The sequence below is a fragment of the Pieris rapae genome, chromosome 1 (assembly GCF_905147795.1).
Source record: "Pieris rapae chromosome 1, ilPieRapa1.1, whole genome shotgun sequence".
NCBI lineage: Eukaryota > Metazoa > Arthropoda > Insecta > Lepidoptera > Pieridae > Pieris > Pieris rapae.
This window is the reverse complement of record NC_059509.1, coordinates 8219712-8236533: the sequence shown is the minus strand read 5'-3', so window position 1 is coordinate 8236533 and position 16822 is coordinate 8219712. Positions and strand designations below refer to the sequence as shown.

At 31.3% G+C, this 16822-nt stretch overlaps 3 protein-coding genes across 7 annotated transcripts; 1 reads left to right on the top strand and 2 right to left on the bottom strand.

Moving 5' to 3' along the window:
• Window positions 1–163: 163 nt before the first annotated feature.
• On the bottom strand, window positions 164–2503 carry LOC111003881 (FAST kinase domain-containing protein 2, mitochondrial-like). The gene has a single exon (XM_022274623.2). It carries the CDS (start codon window positions 2318–2320, stop codon window positions 389–391), a length of 1932 nt encoding a protein of 643 aa, XP_022130315.2. The 5' UTR covers window positions 2321–2503; the 3' UTR covers window positions 164–388.
• A 375-nt stretch (window positions 2504–2878) lies between these two features.
• Window positions 2879–7454, top strand: LOC111003869 (trans-1,2-dihydrobenzene-1,2-diol dehydrogenase). Of its 2 annotated transcripts, XM_022274609.2 has the most exons (7): window positions 2879–3068; window positions 3228–3270; window positions 4248–4455; window positions 4559–4850; window positions 5617–5863; window positions 6782–6932; window positions 7139–7454. In XM_022274609.2, exons 2-7 carry the CDS (start codon window positions 3253–3255, stop codon window positions 7243–7245), a joined length of 1023 nt encoding a protein of 340 aa, XP_022130301.2. In that variant the 5' UTR covers window positions 2879–3068; window positions 3228–3252; the 3' UTR covers window positions 7246–7454. The 2 variants fall into 2 exon arrangements, with proteins under 2 accessions (XP_022130301.2, XP_022130302.2); XM_022274610.2 differs by lacking the exon at window positions 3228–3270.
• A 204-nt stretch (window positions 7455–7658) lies between these two features.
• LOC111003868 (ornithine aminotransferase, mitochondrial) lies at window positions 7659–16385 on the bottom strand. 4 transcript variants are annotated; one of them, XM_022274606.2, is made up of 11 exons: window positions 16295–16385; window positions 14608–14801; window positions 12831–12937; window positions 11187–11325; window positions 10792–10960; window positions 10383–10523; window positions 9550–9709; window positions 9162–9289; window positions 9011–9088; window positions 8473–8611; window positions 7659–7967 (listed from the first exon to the last, which is right to left on the bottom strand). In XM_022274606.2, the coding sequence occupies exons 2-11, from the start codon at window positions 14685–14687 to the stop codon at window positions 7804–7806; spliced, it is 1305 nt and encodes a 434-aa protein (XP_022130298.1). In that variant the 5' UTR covers window positions 14688–14801; window positions 16295–16385; the 3' UTR covers window positions 7659–7803. The 4 variants fall into 4 exon arrangements, with proteins under 4 accessions (XP_022130298.1, XP_022130297.1, XP_022130299.1 ...); XM_022274605.2 differs by having other exon boundaries at window positions 16244–16363; XM_022274607.2 differs by lacking the exon at window positions 16295–16385 and adding an exon at window positions 14934–15094.
• Window positions 16386–16822: the final 437 nt, after the last annotated feature.

Below are 16822 nucleotides of genomic sequence, written 5' to 3'. Positions count from 1 at the left end.
ATTAAGGCTTATTTGTAACACATCTGCATTCCACTACATATATATTAAAAGTGTTATAGTGTAACTGCTCACTACAATAACGGGATTTACGTTGTTGGAAGATAGTGCCACAATCCACATCCATATAACCTATTACAAGATTTAAAAAAAAATAAAGAGATTAATAACAACTACATGCTTTTCTATTTTGATTTTATTTTAAAAATTTACAAGACCTACAAAATATATTCATTTATTAAAATACCTGATTATATCACAGAAATTATAAACATGGCTGTCACTTTGACACTGCTGAATACTTTGATATCAATTTATCTAAGTCGCTTAGTATAGAAATACCTTTGCCATTGGGCTTTATCTAAAAATCTGTCACAATTCCTTTTGAGTATCACATACAAGGCTGACCAATGCTATCTAACATATACTTTTCCAACTCCTTGTGTTTGTTTGATATAGACAGCTGACAAAGTAAAGTGTACTTAAGGCTAACTACTTTAAAACCAAGCAAATTTAGATGTCTTTTCTTCATCTCTTGAGGTCCAATAAGTTGTTCACTTTTAGTACAATAATGGTCTGGCAAATGTACAAGTACAGCTATATTTTCATTTTTTACTATTTTGTGTTTCCAATTAAAAGTTTCACTACCTAAACCAATTGGATGAATCATTATATCAATAATAAAATTAGCATCGGAGCATAGGTTAGGTATGAAGACAGCAAATGAGACTCTATTTTCTCCAAAGATACCAAAAATTAAATTTCTTACCCTATTTAATAAACTACATATCCTTTGGTCTTGCAAAACTGGTTTCAGCCCCTGGTCTTTAGGCAACCGGGGACCATCATATTCATTACATTCAACTGATAGAGCTGTGTCAATCAAGTATAATTTTTGTAACAAATGTGAGCTACTGATCTTTGTAAGGTATTCTGAATGAAGGACTTTTGAAACCAATCTTGTTGGATATTCCTTAACATAAATATAGGACAACATTATTGAACATAGATCTTGAATATTTACCTTCTTATAGGATTCTAATAGGATTGTTTCTGTAATATCCCATAGTCTTTGATTAGATGGCTTAAAATATAAGAATCCAAATGGATGAATAAAGGAATTGTAAAAACTCACAGGTATATTGTTTAAATTTTTAAGATAATGATCACTGCATATGTTAAGTATTTGCTCATTGCGCAGTTGAAATTTTAGAAGGTAATTAAGTATACCAATTATTAGTATATATGATTTTACCTTATGTCCTTTTAACTTCATATATTTTTCCACTCCTGCTTCAATTTGATCATCTGTATAATTCAATAAAGTAAATTTTGTAATAAAATCCAAGAAAGCATCTTCATGAAGTGCATGTATATTAGAAAAAAACCATTTAGCCAATACTCCATGTGATTGCATGGAAAAATATTTTTCTGTTATAATGACATCCATAATATCTACCATACAAACAGGTGTAATTTTAGGCCATAAATCTATTAATTTATGTTCTAAAAAAGTTATCATAGCTTTTTTACTCACTTTTAAACCATGTAATATGGTAAATATTTTATGAATATTTGATTCATTAACATTTGCCTCATTTGCAGTAAATCCAACCCATAGCTTATCTATCATATCAATATAATATGGATCACCAGTATTCATGAGCAAAAAGGATGCAAATTCATATAACTCATCTATATTAAGCTTATTGTCAGTTACTCTGAGTAACAATTCTTCACAAAACTTATTTTTATGTGGTACTATCAATGATGAATTTGTTTTCAAAATATTTAAGATTGTTTGTGTGTCTTCAGTTATGATTATCACTTTCAATAACTTATCTAAAATAGCACCTTTAGCAAAATAAACATTTCTGTAGTAATTTTCATTTGTATTATATGTCATTGCCGTGGTATTCCTTTCTAAGTCGTGAATTCTTTCTATAGCGCCAAGTGCTATATTAGGAGTTATTTTTGTACACTTTGTTATAAGAGAAAAAACGTCACGTAAATCCACACATTGTTTAAATTCTTCTTGTATTAAATCATAATTAACAGATCCATTGTTACGTTTTGGTAGTTCTTTTTCGGGACCATTCAAGTCAGTCAAATCTTTTAATTTCCTGATAACAACTGGAAGCTCCGTAACATTATAACCAATTTCATGTAACATAGTGCTATTTATTAACTCAGGACTGTTAGAATCATTATTGCTTTTATTTCGTGAAAGATGTTCATTATTCGGTAATATTGCGTTGCATTTTCCTGATAGTAATGTTTTTGATGTATTTGATTTAGTATACGATCTCCACAAGACTAACATCACTTTAAAAGTTTAGTTTATCATACAGATTTAATAGTTTCGTAAAAATCTATAAACTAAAATGTGATATCGGCGATTATACAAAATTGGAAAGCAAAAAAAATGTTATCACATAAAACACTTGTTGCTTTATTTTTTGGATTTGATTTTGAGTTATGAGTTATGAGTATTGACAATGATAGCTGACTACTAATTTATGTCAGTATACACTTGTATGTCTGAGATCAAGTTATTGTGAGTTGTTGATTTTGTCAATTGTTGATGTGCCTACTGCCTAGCCTAGCTTATCACTTTTGATTTCCCCAATTGTGGGATGTTTGTTGACTTAATATTGAATTGTTAATGACCGCTAACTTCGTGGCAGACAGATTTTTCAATTATATTAAATGTTTATAAAAAATAAACTCTATCATACATAATGAGTGCGAGTGAGAAAAAAGTGCTTTGGAAGGCAAAATTAACGATGTTCCCCAATTAGAAAAATGCCATAAAAATGTATAAACACTCAAAATCTGGCAACATTGCTCTTTGTACATTGTCTTTGCGACGAACTATCAATTAACTCGTGATTCTTGTTTCACTAATCACAAAGCATGATACTTTTATTTATTTTTGCGCGACTGTTGAGTGTCGACGAAGCTTGTAAATTTACATCTTTCCACCTTGCCTTGACTGGAATAAGTCGGATATTTTATAGAATTTTCACCTGACCTAGCCGTAAACTAACTTGTCCTTGATACATTGAATTGTAAGTACATACACTAGGCCTAAAAAAATAGGGAAGAAAGATAAAAAAAAAACTTAATCAGATTAAACATGTGTTTTGTTTGCATTTGAGTAACAATCTATTTACTTTCTTTTTTATGAAATTATTGTTATCAAAATATATATCTTATCATTGTTCCAGACAACATACTTATATTTAATAAAATATGCCGGAAGTCACAAATGTAAGTACCTACGTGATATACATACCTATTTTTTATAATATAAAAAAAAACTTACACCTAGGTTTGGTATTTTTGATTATTTGAACTTCCTGATAACTTGCTTGAGTGGATTTTTAGTTTAATAAACATATTTATATACTTATTATCAGTCAAAGATCTTTATTATTAAATTAATTGTGATTAATGGATACTCATCAATATATAAACTATTTATGGAATGAGTTATAAAATTTCTTAATTATTATTATTATTGAGGAACAATTAAGTTTGATATTTTTTTTATTTCTTTTTTTGTGTTTCTTAAAAATATAGTAAATACTACAATGCATGTTAATCACATGTTATCAGACAATTAACGTAAGTAATTGGAATATGCCATGTTATTAAAATCAAGTAAAATTGCAACTTCTATAAATTTTGTGCATGATGCCTTTTCAAGAATACTTAACATATTTTATAAAATAAGTGTAGAGCTTCTGTTTGTTTTGGTTAAAACGCGCTAATCTTAAGATTGCCTCGTTTGAATTAAAAAAAAAAAATTTGTTGTTTTGGATAGTAGTCCATTTATTGCCGACATAACCTTCATCCACTACTAACCAAATACAGATATTCTATTTACTAAACAGCTATTGTGTAAAATAAAGTGCTATGTATAATATATGTATAGGCGAGAGTACACATTTTGTTTTATATCTACTAATGCTGACATTCTACATATAATACGTTTTTAAACGAGTCTCCAATTACGCTTATTAACGGTTAAATTGACTATCTAATCATGGAGGTAGTATGCGTTTTGTTGCAGTCATATCAATTGCATCTACTCAGCTGCCCGTGCATTTGTATAAAAATTTTAAACTGTAATAACATACTTATCTTCTATGAGAATTTTATTTGTTTAATGTCTGTATAAAAAGTCTGACGTACCTGTCGAAAACCATATAAACTAAAAAAAAAATATCTTATCTTTTTTTCAGATGACTCGACAACTTCGGTGGGGTGTAGCTGGTGTGGGGATGATCAGCCACGATTTTCTGACTGCTATGGCCTCACTCCCAGTTGATCAGCATAAAGTAATCGCTATCGCTGGCAAAGACCTAGATCGTGTTCATAGATTAGCTACGCTCCATAAAATTCCGACTGCTTACGAAGGTTACGAAGCGATGGCGCACGACACCTCAGTAGGTACGTCAAGAAATAATTATAAATTTTCTGATTTCTTATTTCGTAAAATTTACGAATCACAAGAGACGTTCATCAAATTTGTTGAGCGACATTCCTTTTTCAGAAATCGTATTCGTCAGCGTACTTAATATGCAACATTATGAGATAAGTAAGTTAATGCTTGAGAATGGCAAGCACGTTTTGTGTGAGAAGCCAATAGGAATGACATATAAACAGACTAAGGCTCTCGTCGACTTGGCCCGGGAAAGAAAGCTATTTCTCCTTGAAGGGATGTGGTCCCGTTTCTTTCCTGCGTACGATGCTTTGGATAAACATATATCGGCTGGCGGTCTTGGGGATATATATCATATTAACATACAATTCGGTGTGGAAATTACAGACATAGAGCGGAATTTGTAAGATATTTTTATACTATTTTCCTTTTATGGTTTCAATTTAAACAGGTATAAATTATTTTGCGTGAAATCAATAAAGCCAAGGTGGTTTCCTGATCGAGTTCAAGACCTTTGAAGATACTTCCGCCCTTGTAAAATATCATTGGTTGTGATCAATTTACGCATTGTTAATATTTCATCCAGAATAATTTAATCATCCATAACCATTTAGGCTTCGTACATGAACATGTCTTGTATACGACATTGATGTCAACATAACTTACATTTATAGTTTTTCTTATTAACTACCAAGGTTGTAATAATCTCGAAAAGCGTAATCGGGTACCGGTTAATAGTTTCAATTGATCCATTTTGGGTTTATTATTGAGCCGATTAAGGCATTGGGATCTTTTTAATTTATGTATATAAATCCCTGCGCTTGCATACAAAAACAAACTTCTACTTCGAATATTTAATCTTCATTCTAATAATTATTTTTTACATCGACATTATGTGACGAATTCGCGCTTGTAAAACTGCATACAATTTTAAAATTAATATTTAAAACATAAACGTCTCCATAGCTTATCTCCTTATCTATTAACGCAAATGGTGTAAAATGTCTTGTCATATGTGATTAGCAGGAAACATTATTTTCTTTGGAAAATTGTTCGATGCTTTTAACGTGGTTTTCTACAGTTCTCTTCACGTTCTTCAGACTAAATAGTCAAGATAAACAAAAACTTAGTACCGCATTTGCGCACACCAAAATTAATCGATATTTCAGAATGAAAGACTTAGGTGGCGGAGCGGTACTTGACCTAGGAATATATATGCTTCAATTCCTTCAATTCGTCTACAAGGAGCCTCCAACCGATATTGTTTGCACTGGGCATCTAAGCAAGATCGGTGTTGACGAATCGATTTCTTGCGTGCTAAAGTACAGCGACGGCAGGACTGCGACTATAGCGGCGCATACCAGAGCTACTATGACGAATAGAGCCGAAATAACTGGCACAAAAGGCAGTATTGCGGTATGTATTCTAACGAATTAAGTTTCATAGTAGGTAACCCTCGCAGTATTATATAAAATGTTTAATTAATAACCTACGTGATGTTGTGACGCGCTTGGTTTTTCGTAATTTTTAATAGCAATTGTTTCGAACAATATATTTCAAAATGCCTGTAACAATTCATAAATAGGACATTAAGAAATGTATTTGGCTGCATAATCCACATAGATAATTTACAGATACGGTATTGGTTAAAACCGTATTGTTCCTCGAGAAAGATATGCTTATGATTTATGAAAAAAGCGCGTTTATCTTTTGATACGCGAAATTACTGACAACTTACTCAAAGCATTGAATTGTACAATGCTTGAAATTATATATTTAGTGAAATAACTAAGTAATATATACATAAGTATTCGTTGTAATTATTGTAAAACTGGTATCTATATTTAAAGAGCATTTAGACGGACAAGGACAAATACTAATTTCTTTTGACGTTAATCGATACATATTCTAATTACCAAGGTTAATTATGAGCGCCGTGAAGATAATTAACATAAGGATAATAATAATGAAAATTGTCGGTAGTTGTTCGCTTCGATTGCTATTTTTTACCTCGGTGAAAACTCTTTGAATTTTATTTATATTATTTACTATGCGATGAGCTCATTGTAAATTAAATAAATCTCTCTTGTTCAAGACACCTCAAATGCCTTATTAATAATCCTTCTCTATGTGTATTTATACAGACCTGCAGATAGGATTATGTATTTATTTAAAACAGACACACATTATCTTTACAGCCTAAGCCAATACGACAACAATAATAAAAATATAATAATGTACATAAAAATTAGACACAATATCGCGTAATGTATGACTACTCTATACAAAATCAGACTATATTCATAGAACTGTCTACCAGTTTTAAATTTACAGATGGATTATTTCTGGTGTCCAACCGTTTTGCATATATCGGCAGCTAATATTACAGAATGGACTCTACCAAAAGGAAAATACAGGTTTCACTTCCATAACAGTGCTGGTCTAAGCTACCAGATACAGGAGTGCTGGGACTGTATTAATAAAGGTGAAAAAATTTATTGCGTATCCGAAATGTTATATAAGTTTTTATTTCTTGCAATATCAATTCTTTATCAAACATTTAAGATTTATCTTAAAATTTTGACTCAAATCAATCATGTAAATGTGAAATGAAATCTTGTCAAATACGATATAACTGCTAGAAACATAAAAGTTAAAAATATATTTTTGTATCCAATGTTGATTTTTCAGATTTACTTGAAAGTCCTAAAATGAGCTTAGACGAAAGTGTCCTTTTAGCTAAATTAATGGACACCATGCGGGCACAAGTTGGCGTGCTTAATTCAGTCACTTGCTGAAGGTTCAACTTATAATGGTACTTAAATCGTTTAATTGACGAACGAGTGACCTGAAATGCCTTATTTATAGAAGATATTGGCTATGTATCCTTAGTAGTTTTCAAAATACGTAACGTTCAGTATTTACCTCAACAAATCTGTGATTTTAAATATTATGAAGTTGGCACCGTTGTGAATAAAATTTACAAATAAACTAATTTATTGAATCAGTTGTGTTTTCTGTCCTTGTGTTTATGTATAGAAAATTTTACTACGCGTACTAGACGACAGAATGATCTGTTATGTAAAGGTTTATTGTGTGGTATATAATTAGAAATTATTGCCACATTGAAACTAACGAATACATTTTATTTTATAATTAAGTATGAAACATCTCCAACATTTTATACCTAGCATAAAAATAAAACACTAAAGAAAATTATAAATATATTAATTTATAAATAAAATAATAAAAAAATATTATAAGTATTGGATATAAAATATGTCATATGTAAAACGGTTTTAAACATGATATCCTTATATCCTACTGTTACATGATTATTCTAAATAAATAGGTATTTATTTAAAGGATTGAAAGGCTTTCTGAATGAGTTGAGCGCCATCTCGTAACTGCTGCTCAGTGATCACTAAAGGTGGGGCGAGGCGAATGGTCTGACCGTGTGTGGGTTTTGCCAACAAACCAGCCTCCTTCAGCCGCTGACACACGCCATAGGCTGGGATACCTAGAGTTTACGACGTAATATAAATACATGAGGATAATAGTGCATTTCATACAAAATTTAAACATTCTAGCAGAAAGGCTGAGTAACGTCACTAACGCATAGAGTCAAAGGTTTTATATGACGATATTTTCCGAAGATAACCCATAAAACAACACCTGTTCATAATTTTCCCTACCTCAGCGAAACAGTCTAGAAAATAGCGCGGCTTTTATACGATATACAGCCTTTTAATCTAACACCTTCACATGGTCTCTCTCTCTCAATTTTACTTTAGTTTCATATTTTACTAGTTACTACTTTTTTTTTAAATAATTATTAATTTGCAGTTGGTTCAATTATTTAACATCAAATGTTGAATCCACATAAAATTCACTATTATCGTTATTATATGCACGCTCTTTATGGGGACACAAAACAACAGTTTCATTTTAGCCACATTTAACTATGATTTAAAATGAAATTTGCTTATACATATGTAGTTGGATATTTATAAAGATTAACTCACTGTCGTGTACGTCAATAGCGAACATGAGTCCACGGCCGCGTATGGCAGTGACCATGTCTTTGGGAATCTTCTCAAGCTCAGCCCTTAAGATCGGCTCTAATCGCGCTGCGTTCTCTACCAGCTTTTCTTCAAGTAACACCTGGTAAACGAGATAATAGTTCTTACTAATTTTCTAAATGTACGACGAGCGAAGGAAAAGGACGAACCTTCTGGCAATGTGAGTGTTTACGGCGGGCGGTATCACCGCATCATATGAGCTTCCAGTCCGTTTGCCCCCTGTTATATTTATTTTTAAAAGTCGAATCAAAAAGATACCTGTATTATAAGTTATCAGTTATAATCCGGGTAATTAGTGTTGATAGGTATAGCATTTAAATTGGATGTTCTTATCATATTTTTATTTTTTTATTCCATTCTTTTATATATTTTCGAACAATTATAAAATTATTGAAATTGTCCTTTTTATATCCATTTTACACATAACAGTTCTTAGTATAGTTTTTATATTCCACTACTTACTGAATTATGTATATATTACCTTGATAGCCTCTGTGGCCACTGCACAAGCCAACGGGTTTCCTCCGTACGTCGAACCGTGAGTACCGGGTTTTATTACCTGCAAGAATGAAACATAAAATTTTCCTTTAACAAGTATAGACAATAATAAAAATAAAAGAACAAAAACTTACATCCATAACATTGTTATTAGCAAGAACGGCGGAGACAGGCAGAACACCACCACTCAAAGCTTTGCCGAGAATCAAAATGTCTGGCTTGACACCTTCGTGTTCAACGGCAAGTAATTTTCCAGTGCGCCCTGATAAAAAACGTAAGGGTCAGTTGAAATGGTTTCACCAAATTTACATTTATCGGTCTATTTTCGAGTTAACATAAAGTATTGCGTTTAAATGTTTATATTAAAGGCTGAAAGCCTCACGGGCAAATACAATAATGAAAATCTAACAGAGAACAGCGGAATGAATCCCTTTGATTAACAAATATTTAAAGACTGAACCAAGAAGATATAATGTAAAATATATATTTATGGTAATTATGTGAGTTATACTTAAATCTTACCAAGACCAGTCTGTACTTCATCAGCAATCCAAAGCACATTGTACTTAGTGCACAATTCTCGCACCTTCTTTAAGTACCCATTGTCCGGAATAATGACTCCCGCCTCGCCCTGTATGGGTTCTACCATAAAAGCTGCTACGTTAGGATCTTGCAACTCTTTCTAAAATGTAAACAATTTTCATTTGGCCTCGCAACTTATACGTATATTACTACCAAATTTTATAATATTTTGTTGTGCCGTCATGTGAAGTGACTTCCCATTGGAAGCATCTACTCATCTTCTGCCTAGAGCTACTGCCGGTCTTCTAGCTCTAGAATATGGTGACGTTTTAGTCGACCACGAGTAAAATAAAAATATTTTCTATTCATAATATCAGTACATATAATACAAAAGCAAACTTTGTTTATTTTCTTTTATTTCAGTATGTTATAACTCAAATAATAAAAATACAATAATACGTTTATAACGATACACAACAAACCGAAGGTTAATGACACAAGGATGTATTTTCGGCTGTTAACATGTAAGGCACTTAAAATTCCCGCAAGAGAAATTATAAAATAATTATAACGTTGATATGGTTTACCACGTTTGCCATTCAAATTTGTAGGAATATTTTTTATAGTAATTATTAACAAAAATCCACGATATTTAGACACGGTTATGCAATTAACTAAGTGGAGAAATAATTTAAAGAGTAGGTATTTAAAACTGCATTATTTTTTTCCGTTAATGTCACACAATATAATACTTGAACATGCTATTTAAGGCCAATACTACACGTCACCCATAGCAACGTAATAACAAAATAATTAAACTCAAATTTACTTACTTCTAAAGCTTGGATATCATTATATGGAACAACCATGAGACCAGGCATGTATGGACCGAATCCAGTATAGCAGTCAGGATCTGTAGAAGATGATACAGCTGATAGCGTGCGCCCCCAGAAATTGCCTTTCGCAAATATTATCTAGAACACATATTAAACAAAATTATATGATTGGTACTAGCATAGTGTTATTAAGTGCGTAACTCGACGTTTTTGTACGAAAGTTCAAAACCTTGGGATCGATGTCGATACAGCTAATGCCACCGCTAAAATAAAAATCAATTAAAGAGAAAGTTTGCAGTCAAAACAATATTCTTTAGAATGTATGCAGGGCAATTTTACGTATAGAGACAGGAGTCTTAGCATAGAACTCTTTAAAATCTTTGATTCTTTCATAAAAATTCGGTACCTTCGCCTGATTCTCAGGTATCTTCTTGACATCATAGCCCCACTTCCGAGCTATTTTACAAGCACTCTCGCCACCTTCGACTCCAGTGTTCATAGGTAACAGACGATCAAAACCGAAAATTTCTGTCATAAATTTTTCGTACTCTCCCAACTTGTCGGAATAAAATGCTCTGAAAATCATGAGATCGTGATTAATAATGTACTGTCAATAACCATAGTGAAAAATAATTATATTAAATAACACATAAATATACGAATCCAATTAATTGATTATTTGAGTTAGTTAAAAAGCGCATCCATTTCGTTAGTGAAATTTATTACAAATAAAATCATATTCACTATGTTTGAAAAGACAAACTCAAATAAGTTACCAGATAAGAAGATTAAGGGTCTTACCTAGACACCAAAGTAAGTACATCAGCCTGTTTCTTCAAAGCCTGTATAATTCTTGGATGACAGTGACCCTGGTTCACCGCTGAATACGCACTTAAGAAGTCAAAGTATTTCTTCCCTTCAACGTCCCACACAAATGGACCTTGTAAATAATACATACATAAGTTTTATCTTTATAATTTTTATCAATATGTATATCTATAAACATGAATAAAGTACAGTTTAAGTTTTGAAGCAATAAACCATGATCTGTAGAATGTACATGTAACATTCGATTTCAAATACTATAGATATTTCTTATATAAAAACTATGAAAGATTTTGTAACGAACATTTTAATGAAAGATTAATGAATGATTTTAAACTAGTTACAATTACAAAAGATGCGTTGCTCTTACATCACACATTTAGGTATATACTTACCGGACTATGTCTATTAAAATTAGTTATTTAAGTGTGGTCGAATGAACTCTTAGCTAATATTTACAAAAAAATAAATAATTGAATAAAAAAATATGTATAATCGTTACTCGGGCATGACGGCAAATAAGATATTATTCTTTCGTGAAACCCAATCCCATCCAATCAAAATTTATAGTTTAAAATAATCGTTTAGATTTGGAAGGCACAAGAGGGTGATAATTCGTATCCTATACTGTGTTGGTATAGTTACACTATGATACTGCCTTAATTAGGCGAATGTTGAATTATGAAGCTTTTGTTTGGCGGCCGAGAACGGAACTCTGATCGACAATCACGAAACTAAAAACCTTCCAAAGGCTCGCCTTGTCCGCCGCCAACAGTTGCATGAAACAACTCCAACAGTAGCGAATGAAATAGGCCTGCAAATCGTTCCTAGATCTCTAAATACAGCAAGTGGCGGCACTAGCTGCCATCGGACATGAAAAGCCACTATACACACAGCCATTCTAAGCTGTGGGATAGAGTAGGTACCAACAGCTCATAGTCATGTCATGTGATAGAATCGCTAGCCAGCACATTATTAACAGGAAATATCGTGTACAGGGATAGAAGAAGAACACGATTAATTGACCCTGAATGGGCTACGTATCATAGATTATGGCTCAAACAGTCTTTGGCGCGTTGGACAGTTCCTTGTTCGAAGGCTGTTTCAACGCAGGACAGTCTTGGAATATGAAGCTGTAGCTTCCTAACGAGTAGAAATCATCGGAGTTCACTCCATGAATCTTGCAAAGTGCCCACGAAACTTCTGGAAGGAGCTAGACTGGCCTACTTAACCAAGAACTAATAGTGTCTAAGTGAACCGAGTCCACTCTACAGTAGTAGGGTAGTGGACTACTAGTAGCAGTAGTAGTAGTAATTACTATTACAATAGGATCGATCGATCGAACCAGCTCAGTGTACCGTAACGTGTGGAATTACAACAGTGAAATTACGTAGTTACACTAATTTTACACAAGTTATCAGGGGTTATCAAATCAAAGCTATTTTTGTATTGACGAACGACAAATTATCGTACTCTTTATCGTCTGCTTATTTTTAACTTGCTATATTTACCTTATTTTTTATAGATACAATTGAATCTAGACACACGCACATATCAAAAATCAAATAATAAAATAAATAGGTTCAAATTTCGCAATTTTTTTTTTTGCATAAAACTTACCTTCTCCTCGTGACAATGCTACAGCAAGCGGCGCATAGTTTCGGCAACCACACTTATCTTCCAAAGCAAATATTTCTTTTGAAGAAAGTTGCCTTTGTGTAGCCATACTGCAAAATTATAAAATTTCTTTGATGTTAGAACCAAATATGCTGACTTGACGCACCTTCGAAATGGGCTTGAATATTAACACGCATAATTATATCAGATATGCGTTTTGAATATAAATAGTCTGGCCATAAAAACTGTTTCATAAAAACATTGTTTTCTTCAATTTTTTAATTATTCTGAATTTGAAACTAATATACTATAATTTTAAAAAGTTCTTTCGCCATTTTACACATTATTTCGTGTTCATTATCAAATTATAATATGGAATGGGTTGTTAAATAGGATTGCAATGATCGCTTTGCATAGGATAAGCCGTCGGTTATAATCCAGACACTTCAAAAGGTAAAAACAGATACAACAATTCGTTTGTCAAAGAGTGGACAATATCGGGGCGGCAGCTTGCTGTTAGAACTACAAAGGCTGATGGCTGTTAATACTGTTAAAGCCAGAATTCGTTAAAACCCCATTAAGAAGCAAAAAATCTTATTGCGAGAAAAGAAGAAAAGAAATGAAGAGTTTGGCAGCTGTCGCGTAAAACAAGAACTGAAGCTTGGTGCTTATAGTCGACATACAGGACATGTCCTAAATCAATCTTTACAATCAGAGTTTATCGATCGTTTAGATCAGAGTGGATCGATCAAAACGCCTTCTGTCGCGAGTTGAAAAACACAGAAATATCCTCTTTACAATTGAAAATTATTTCACAATGCAATAACACTACAATAAGCAAAATGATAAAGTGTACGCTCCCAGTTCTAGAATAGCTGTTCATGTGGTCTAAAAGGTACAACGTGGTAACTATTCTGCGTCAGTGATGGTTTGTTTGGTGGGCTGTGTCTTATCAGGAGGTCACAAAACTACATTTTTGTGAAAAGGTAGTGAAAGCCTAAGTGAAGTATCCAGATACAGTCTTGGATCATGTTGTTAAACCTCTGAGCAATACACTTTTAAAAATTTACCGTGGACCGCAAAGGTAGCCATTTCGATTTCAATAGTTTTTTTTGTTATTTTTTGATGAGACAATAAATATATAGTTTTAAATTTTAATAAACATTTATTTTACATCACCTCATTTTAAAGAAAATACATTTTCATTTGTTTTTCATTTCAACAGAACTTATGGCTGGACTAAGTATAGAACCCTACTGATCTAAATAAATCCATCCCAACTTTCGCGCCATTTATCAATTAAGAGAAATTTTTAATTTATATTTACATAGTCAACGTCTTCTCAGCACATTTTAAAATAAGTTAGGTAAATGTCAAACTATTCCATCGTTGGGTTAGGCAATTTAACCGGTCAATACATGTTGTGAATATAAGTTTCCTCTCGATTACTTTCTTTGGAGGTATTGGTGACGATAGATAGTAGAGTTTACATATTATTATCATTAAATATAAAAAGTTTTATTAATGTATTAATCAGTATAGTATATATTATTGCATATTATAATATAATACCTTTAATAACCTTTTGTTATAATATATTGACCGTAATTTGTAACTGCAATTGATTGGTGTCACTTAATATTTTATTAAATATTACTTTCAAATTCTAATATTTATTGTAGCGCTAAGTCTTAACAAAAATCTATGTAAACATTTTGTGATAATTTCTTTCAAAATTCGAAAAACTGTTGTTACTAATAAACTGATGTTATTTACTTACCCAATTAATCCTTTAAGATTCTTATCAATGCCATATAGCAGTTCACATACTTTAGATATTGCTCTCCTTGAAGATAGCATTTTGTTTTATTGTTAATTAAATAACTTCTCTCAGATTAGTTATCTTAAATTCTAACCGGTGTCAATGTCACGCAAACTTGATTTACCCAGTATAGGTACTTAACAATTAACCGCCTAATAAACAAATTTAATGTATCTCTTTTAACTTGATACTTTTGTTACTTGCTAGCCAACAACTCTTAAAATTTAATATTTACTAAAATACCGATAAATTTTCTTTAAAATAATGTAATATTGAGATCTGACCTGATTGATCTGGATAATAAATAAGCCGACACCGTCCTTATTTTGTGTGTGCGTTCTCTATCAAAGTATGCGGTATACTGAATTACTTATTGAAATGATTAGTACCTACTCTTATCTGGTCTCGTTCTATATGGAATAATAATATTGAACAGTGGAAAAAACTGACAAATCGAAGTGTTCTTACATCATCTCCCAATATGGCTAATATTGAAAGATGATATAATATTAAGAGATAAACAGTTTCTGAAACAAGTTGAATTATTTTGGTATTAATATGTACAAATACAAAATATAGATGTAAATATAGATGTATTTAGGTAAAAAAATACAATCGTTTTAATTTCCGTTAGGTACCTACTAATTAATTTTCTACTTTAAAATGTTTTATAAAAAAACAAAATCTATTTAAAATTTAACATGTGATAGTTTATTTTTATTTAGTAAAAGATGGCTGAAAAAAAACCTAAAAAGGTTGATTTATGAATGTTGTTAATTAATATATATTTAGGAAGAAACCGATGCCAATGAACCGTTATCAGATCAAAATATTTCCCCACCTAATATTGTTTAACGCCTAAACCCAATAACCTATCAGAATCCATTTTTGACCACTGTGATAGACATCTTAATCCAATTATTTATAAAAGTGTGCCAATAACCAATCGATGGGTTATAATAGCCATCTGTTGATACAATATATCCATGGCAGGTCGGACTGGTGTACCTATGTGAATAGACCTTTGTATGAAAATGGCAGTTCAACTGTGCCAATATTATCTTAAGGTTTTAACTTTTAACTTTAACTAACCAGTTTTTAAAACAATTAAAAATCTATTAGATATGTTTTAAACATAGACATTTATATTTTAATATTATTTGTACGGTTTTATTTACTTGATTTGCTTTATATTAATTATGAAATATATAAAATTATATATAAACTCGGTAAAATGGAACAACAAAGAGCGAATAGATTCTATCCGTCGCCAAAAATGGAATGTTTTCGTAGGGTTTGGTTATATATTATGGGTTTGGACATCGATCGACAGATTGAAAACAATCTGAGACCGTGGATTAATTATTGGGTTCGGGCGTCTCTTTTCTATAAGTAACTGGATAACGGACAAGCGCAAATCTAGAACAGCTAAAGGACATATTAATTATAATTTGTAAAAAAATATTTGTAGCATAGGTAGATATATAATTTTGTTTTGAATAGAATATATTTACAGCTATATTTGGAAATTTTAATGAACTAAGTCAAATATAATTTCAACACTAAAAAACCTGTACAGTATTTCTAAAAGTACCTTGGTATAAAATAGTATAATAGTAGGGTTTTTTATTAATAGATAAAGCACCTCAAAGTTATGTTAAGAAAACAGATTTTTAGAAATCACTCATAACACGATTCAACTTAAATCTTTAAATATAACTAATGCTTCGTTTTATAACTAGGCGTATTTATAATGATCACTGAATACATACTTTTATCTTTAATGTATTCTCTTATCGGGAATTGTAAGATTAATATTTAACTAAATAAATTATTATGGCGATTACTTTATACTACCTTATACATAGACGTAGGTACGCATTTGTATTTGAGATTAATAAGATAATATGGACGTTTCTCTTATTTTAAATTTAAAAACTATTCATAATAAATGGATATATCTATATTCATAAAAAGCTTAATAATTAACGTAATTTTATGTTGTTTTGTATCCATTCACATAAATAACTGCACATTTTTTTGTAATCATAAACTTGTAAGCAGATATTCTGAAAATTATCCCAAAATAAATTAATTTATAAGGCAAAATTCTTATAGTTAAATCTTCTTTAGGAATATATAAAATAAAGCAATCCACCTATTTTTTTTTTTA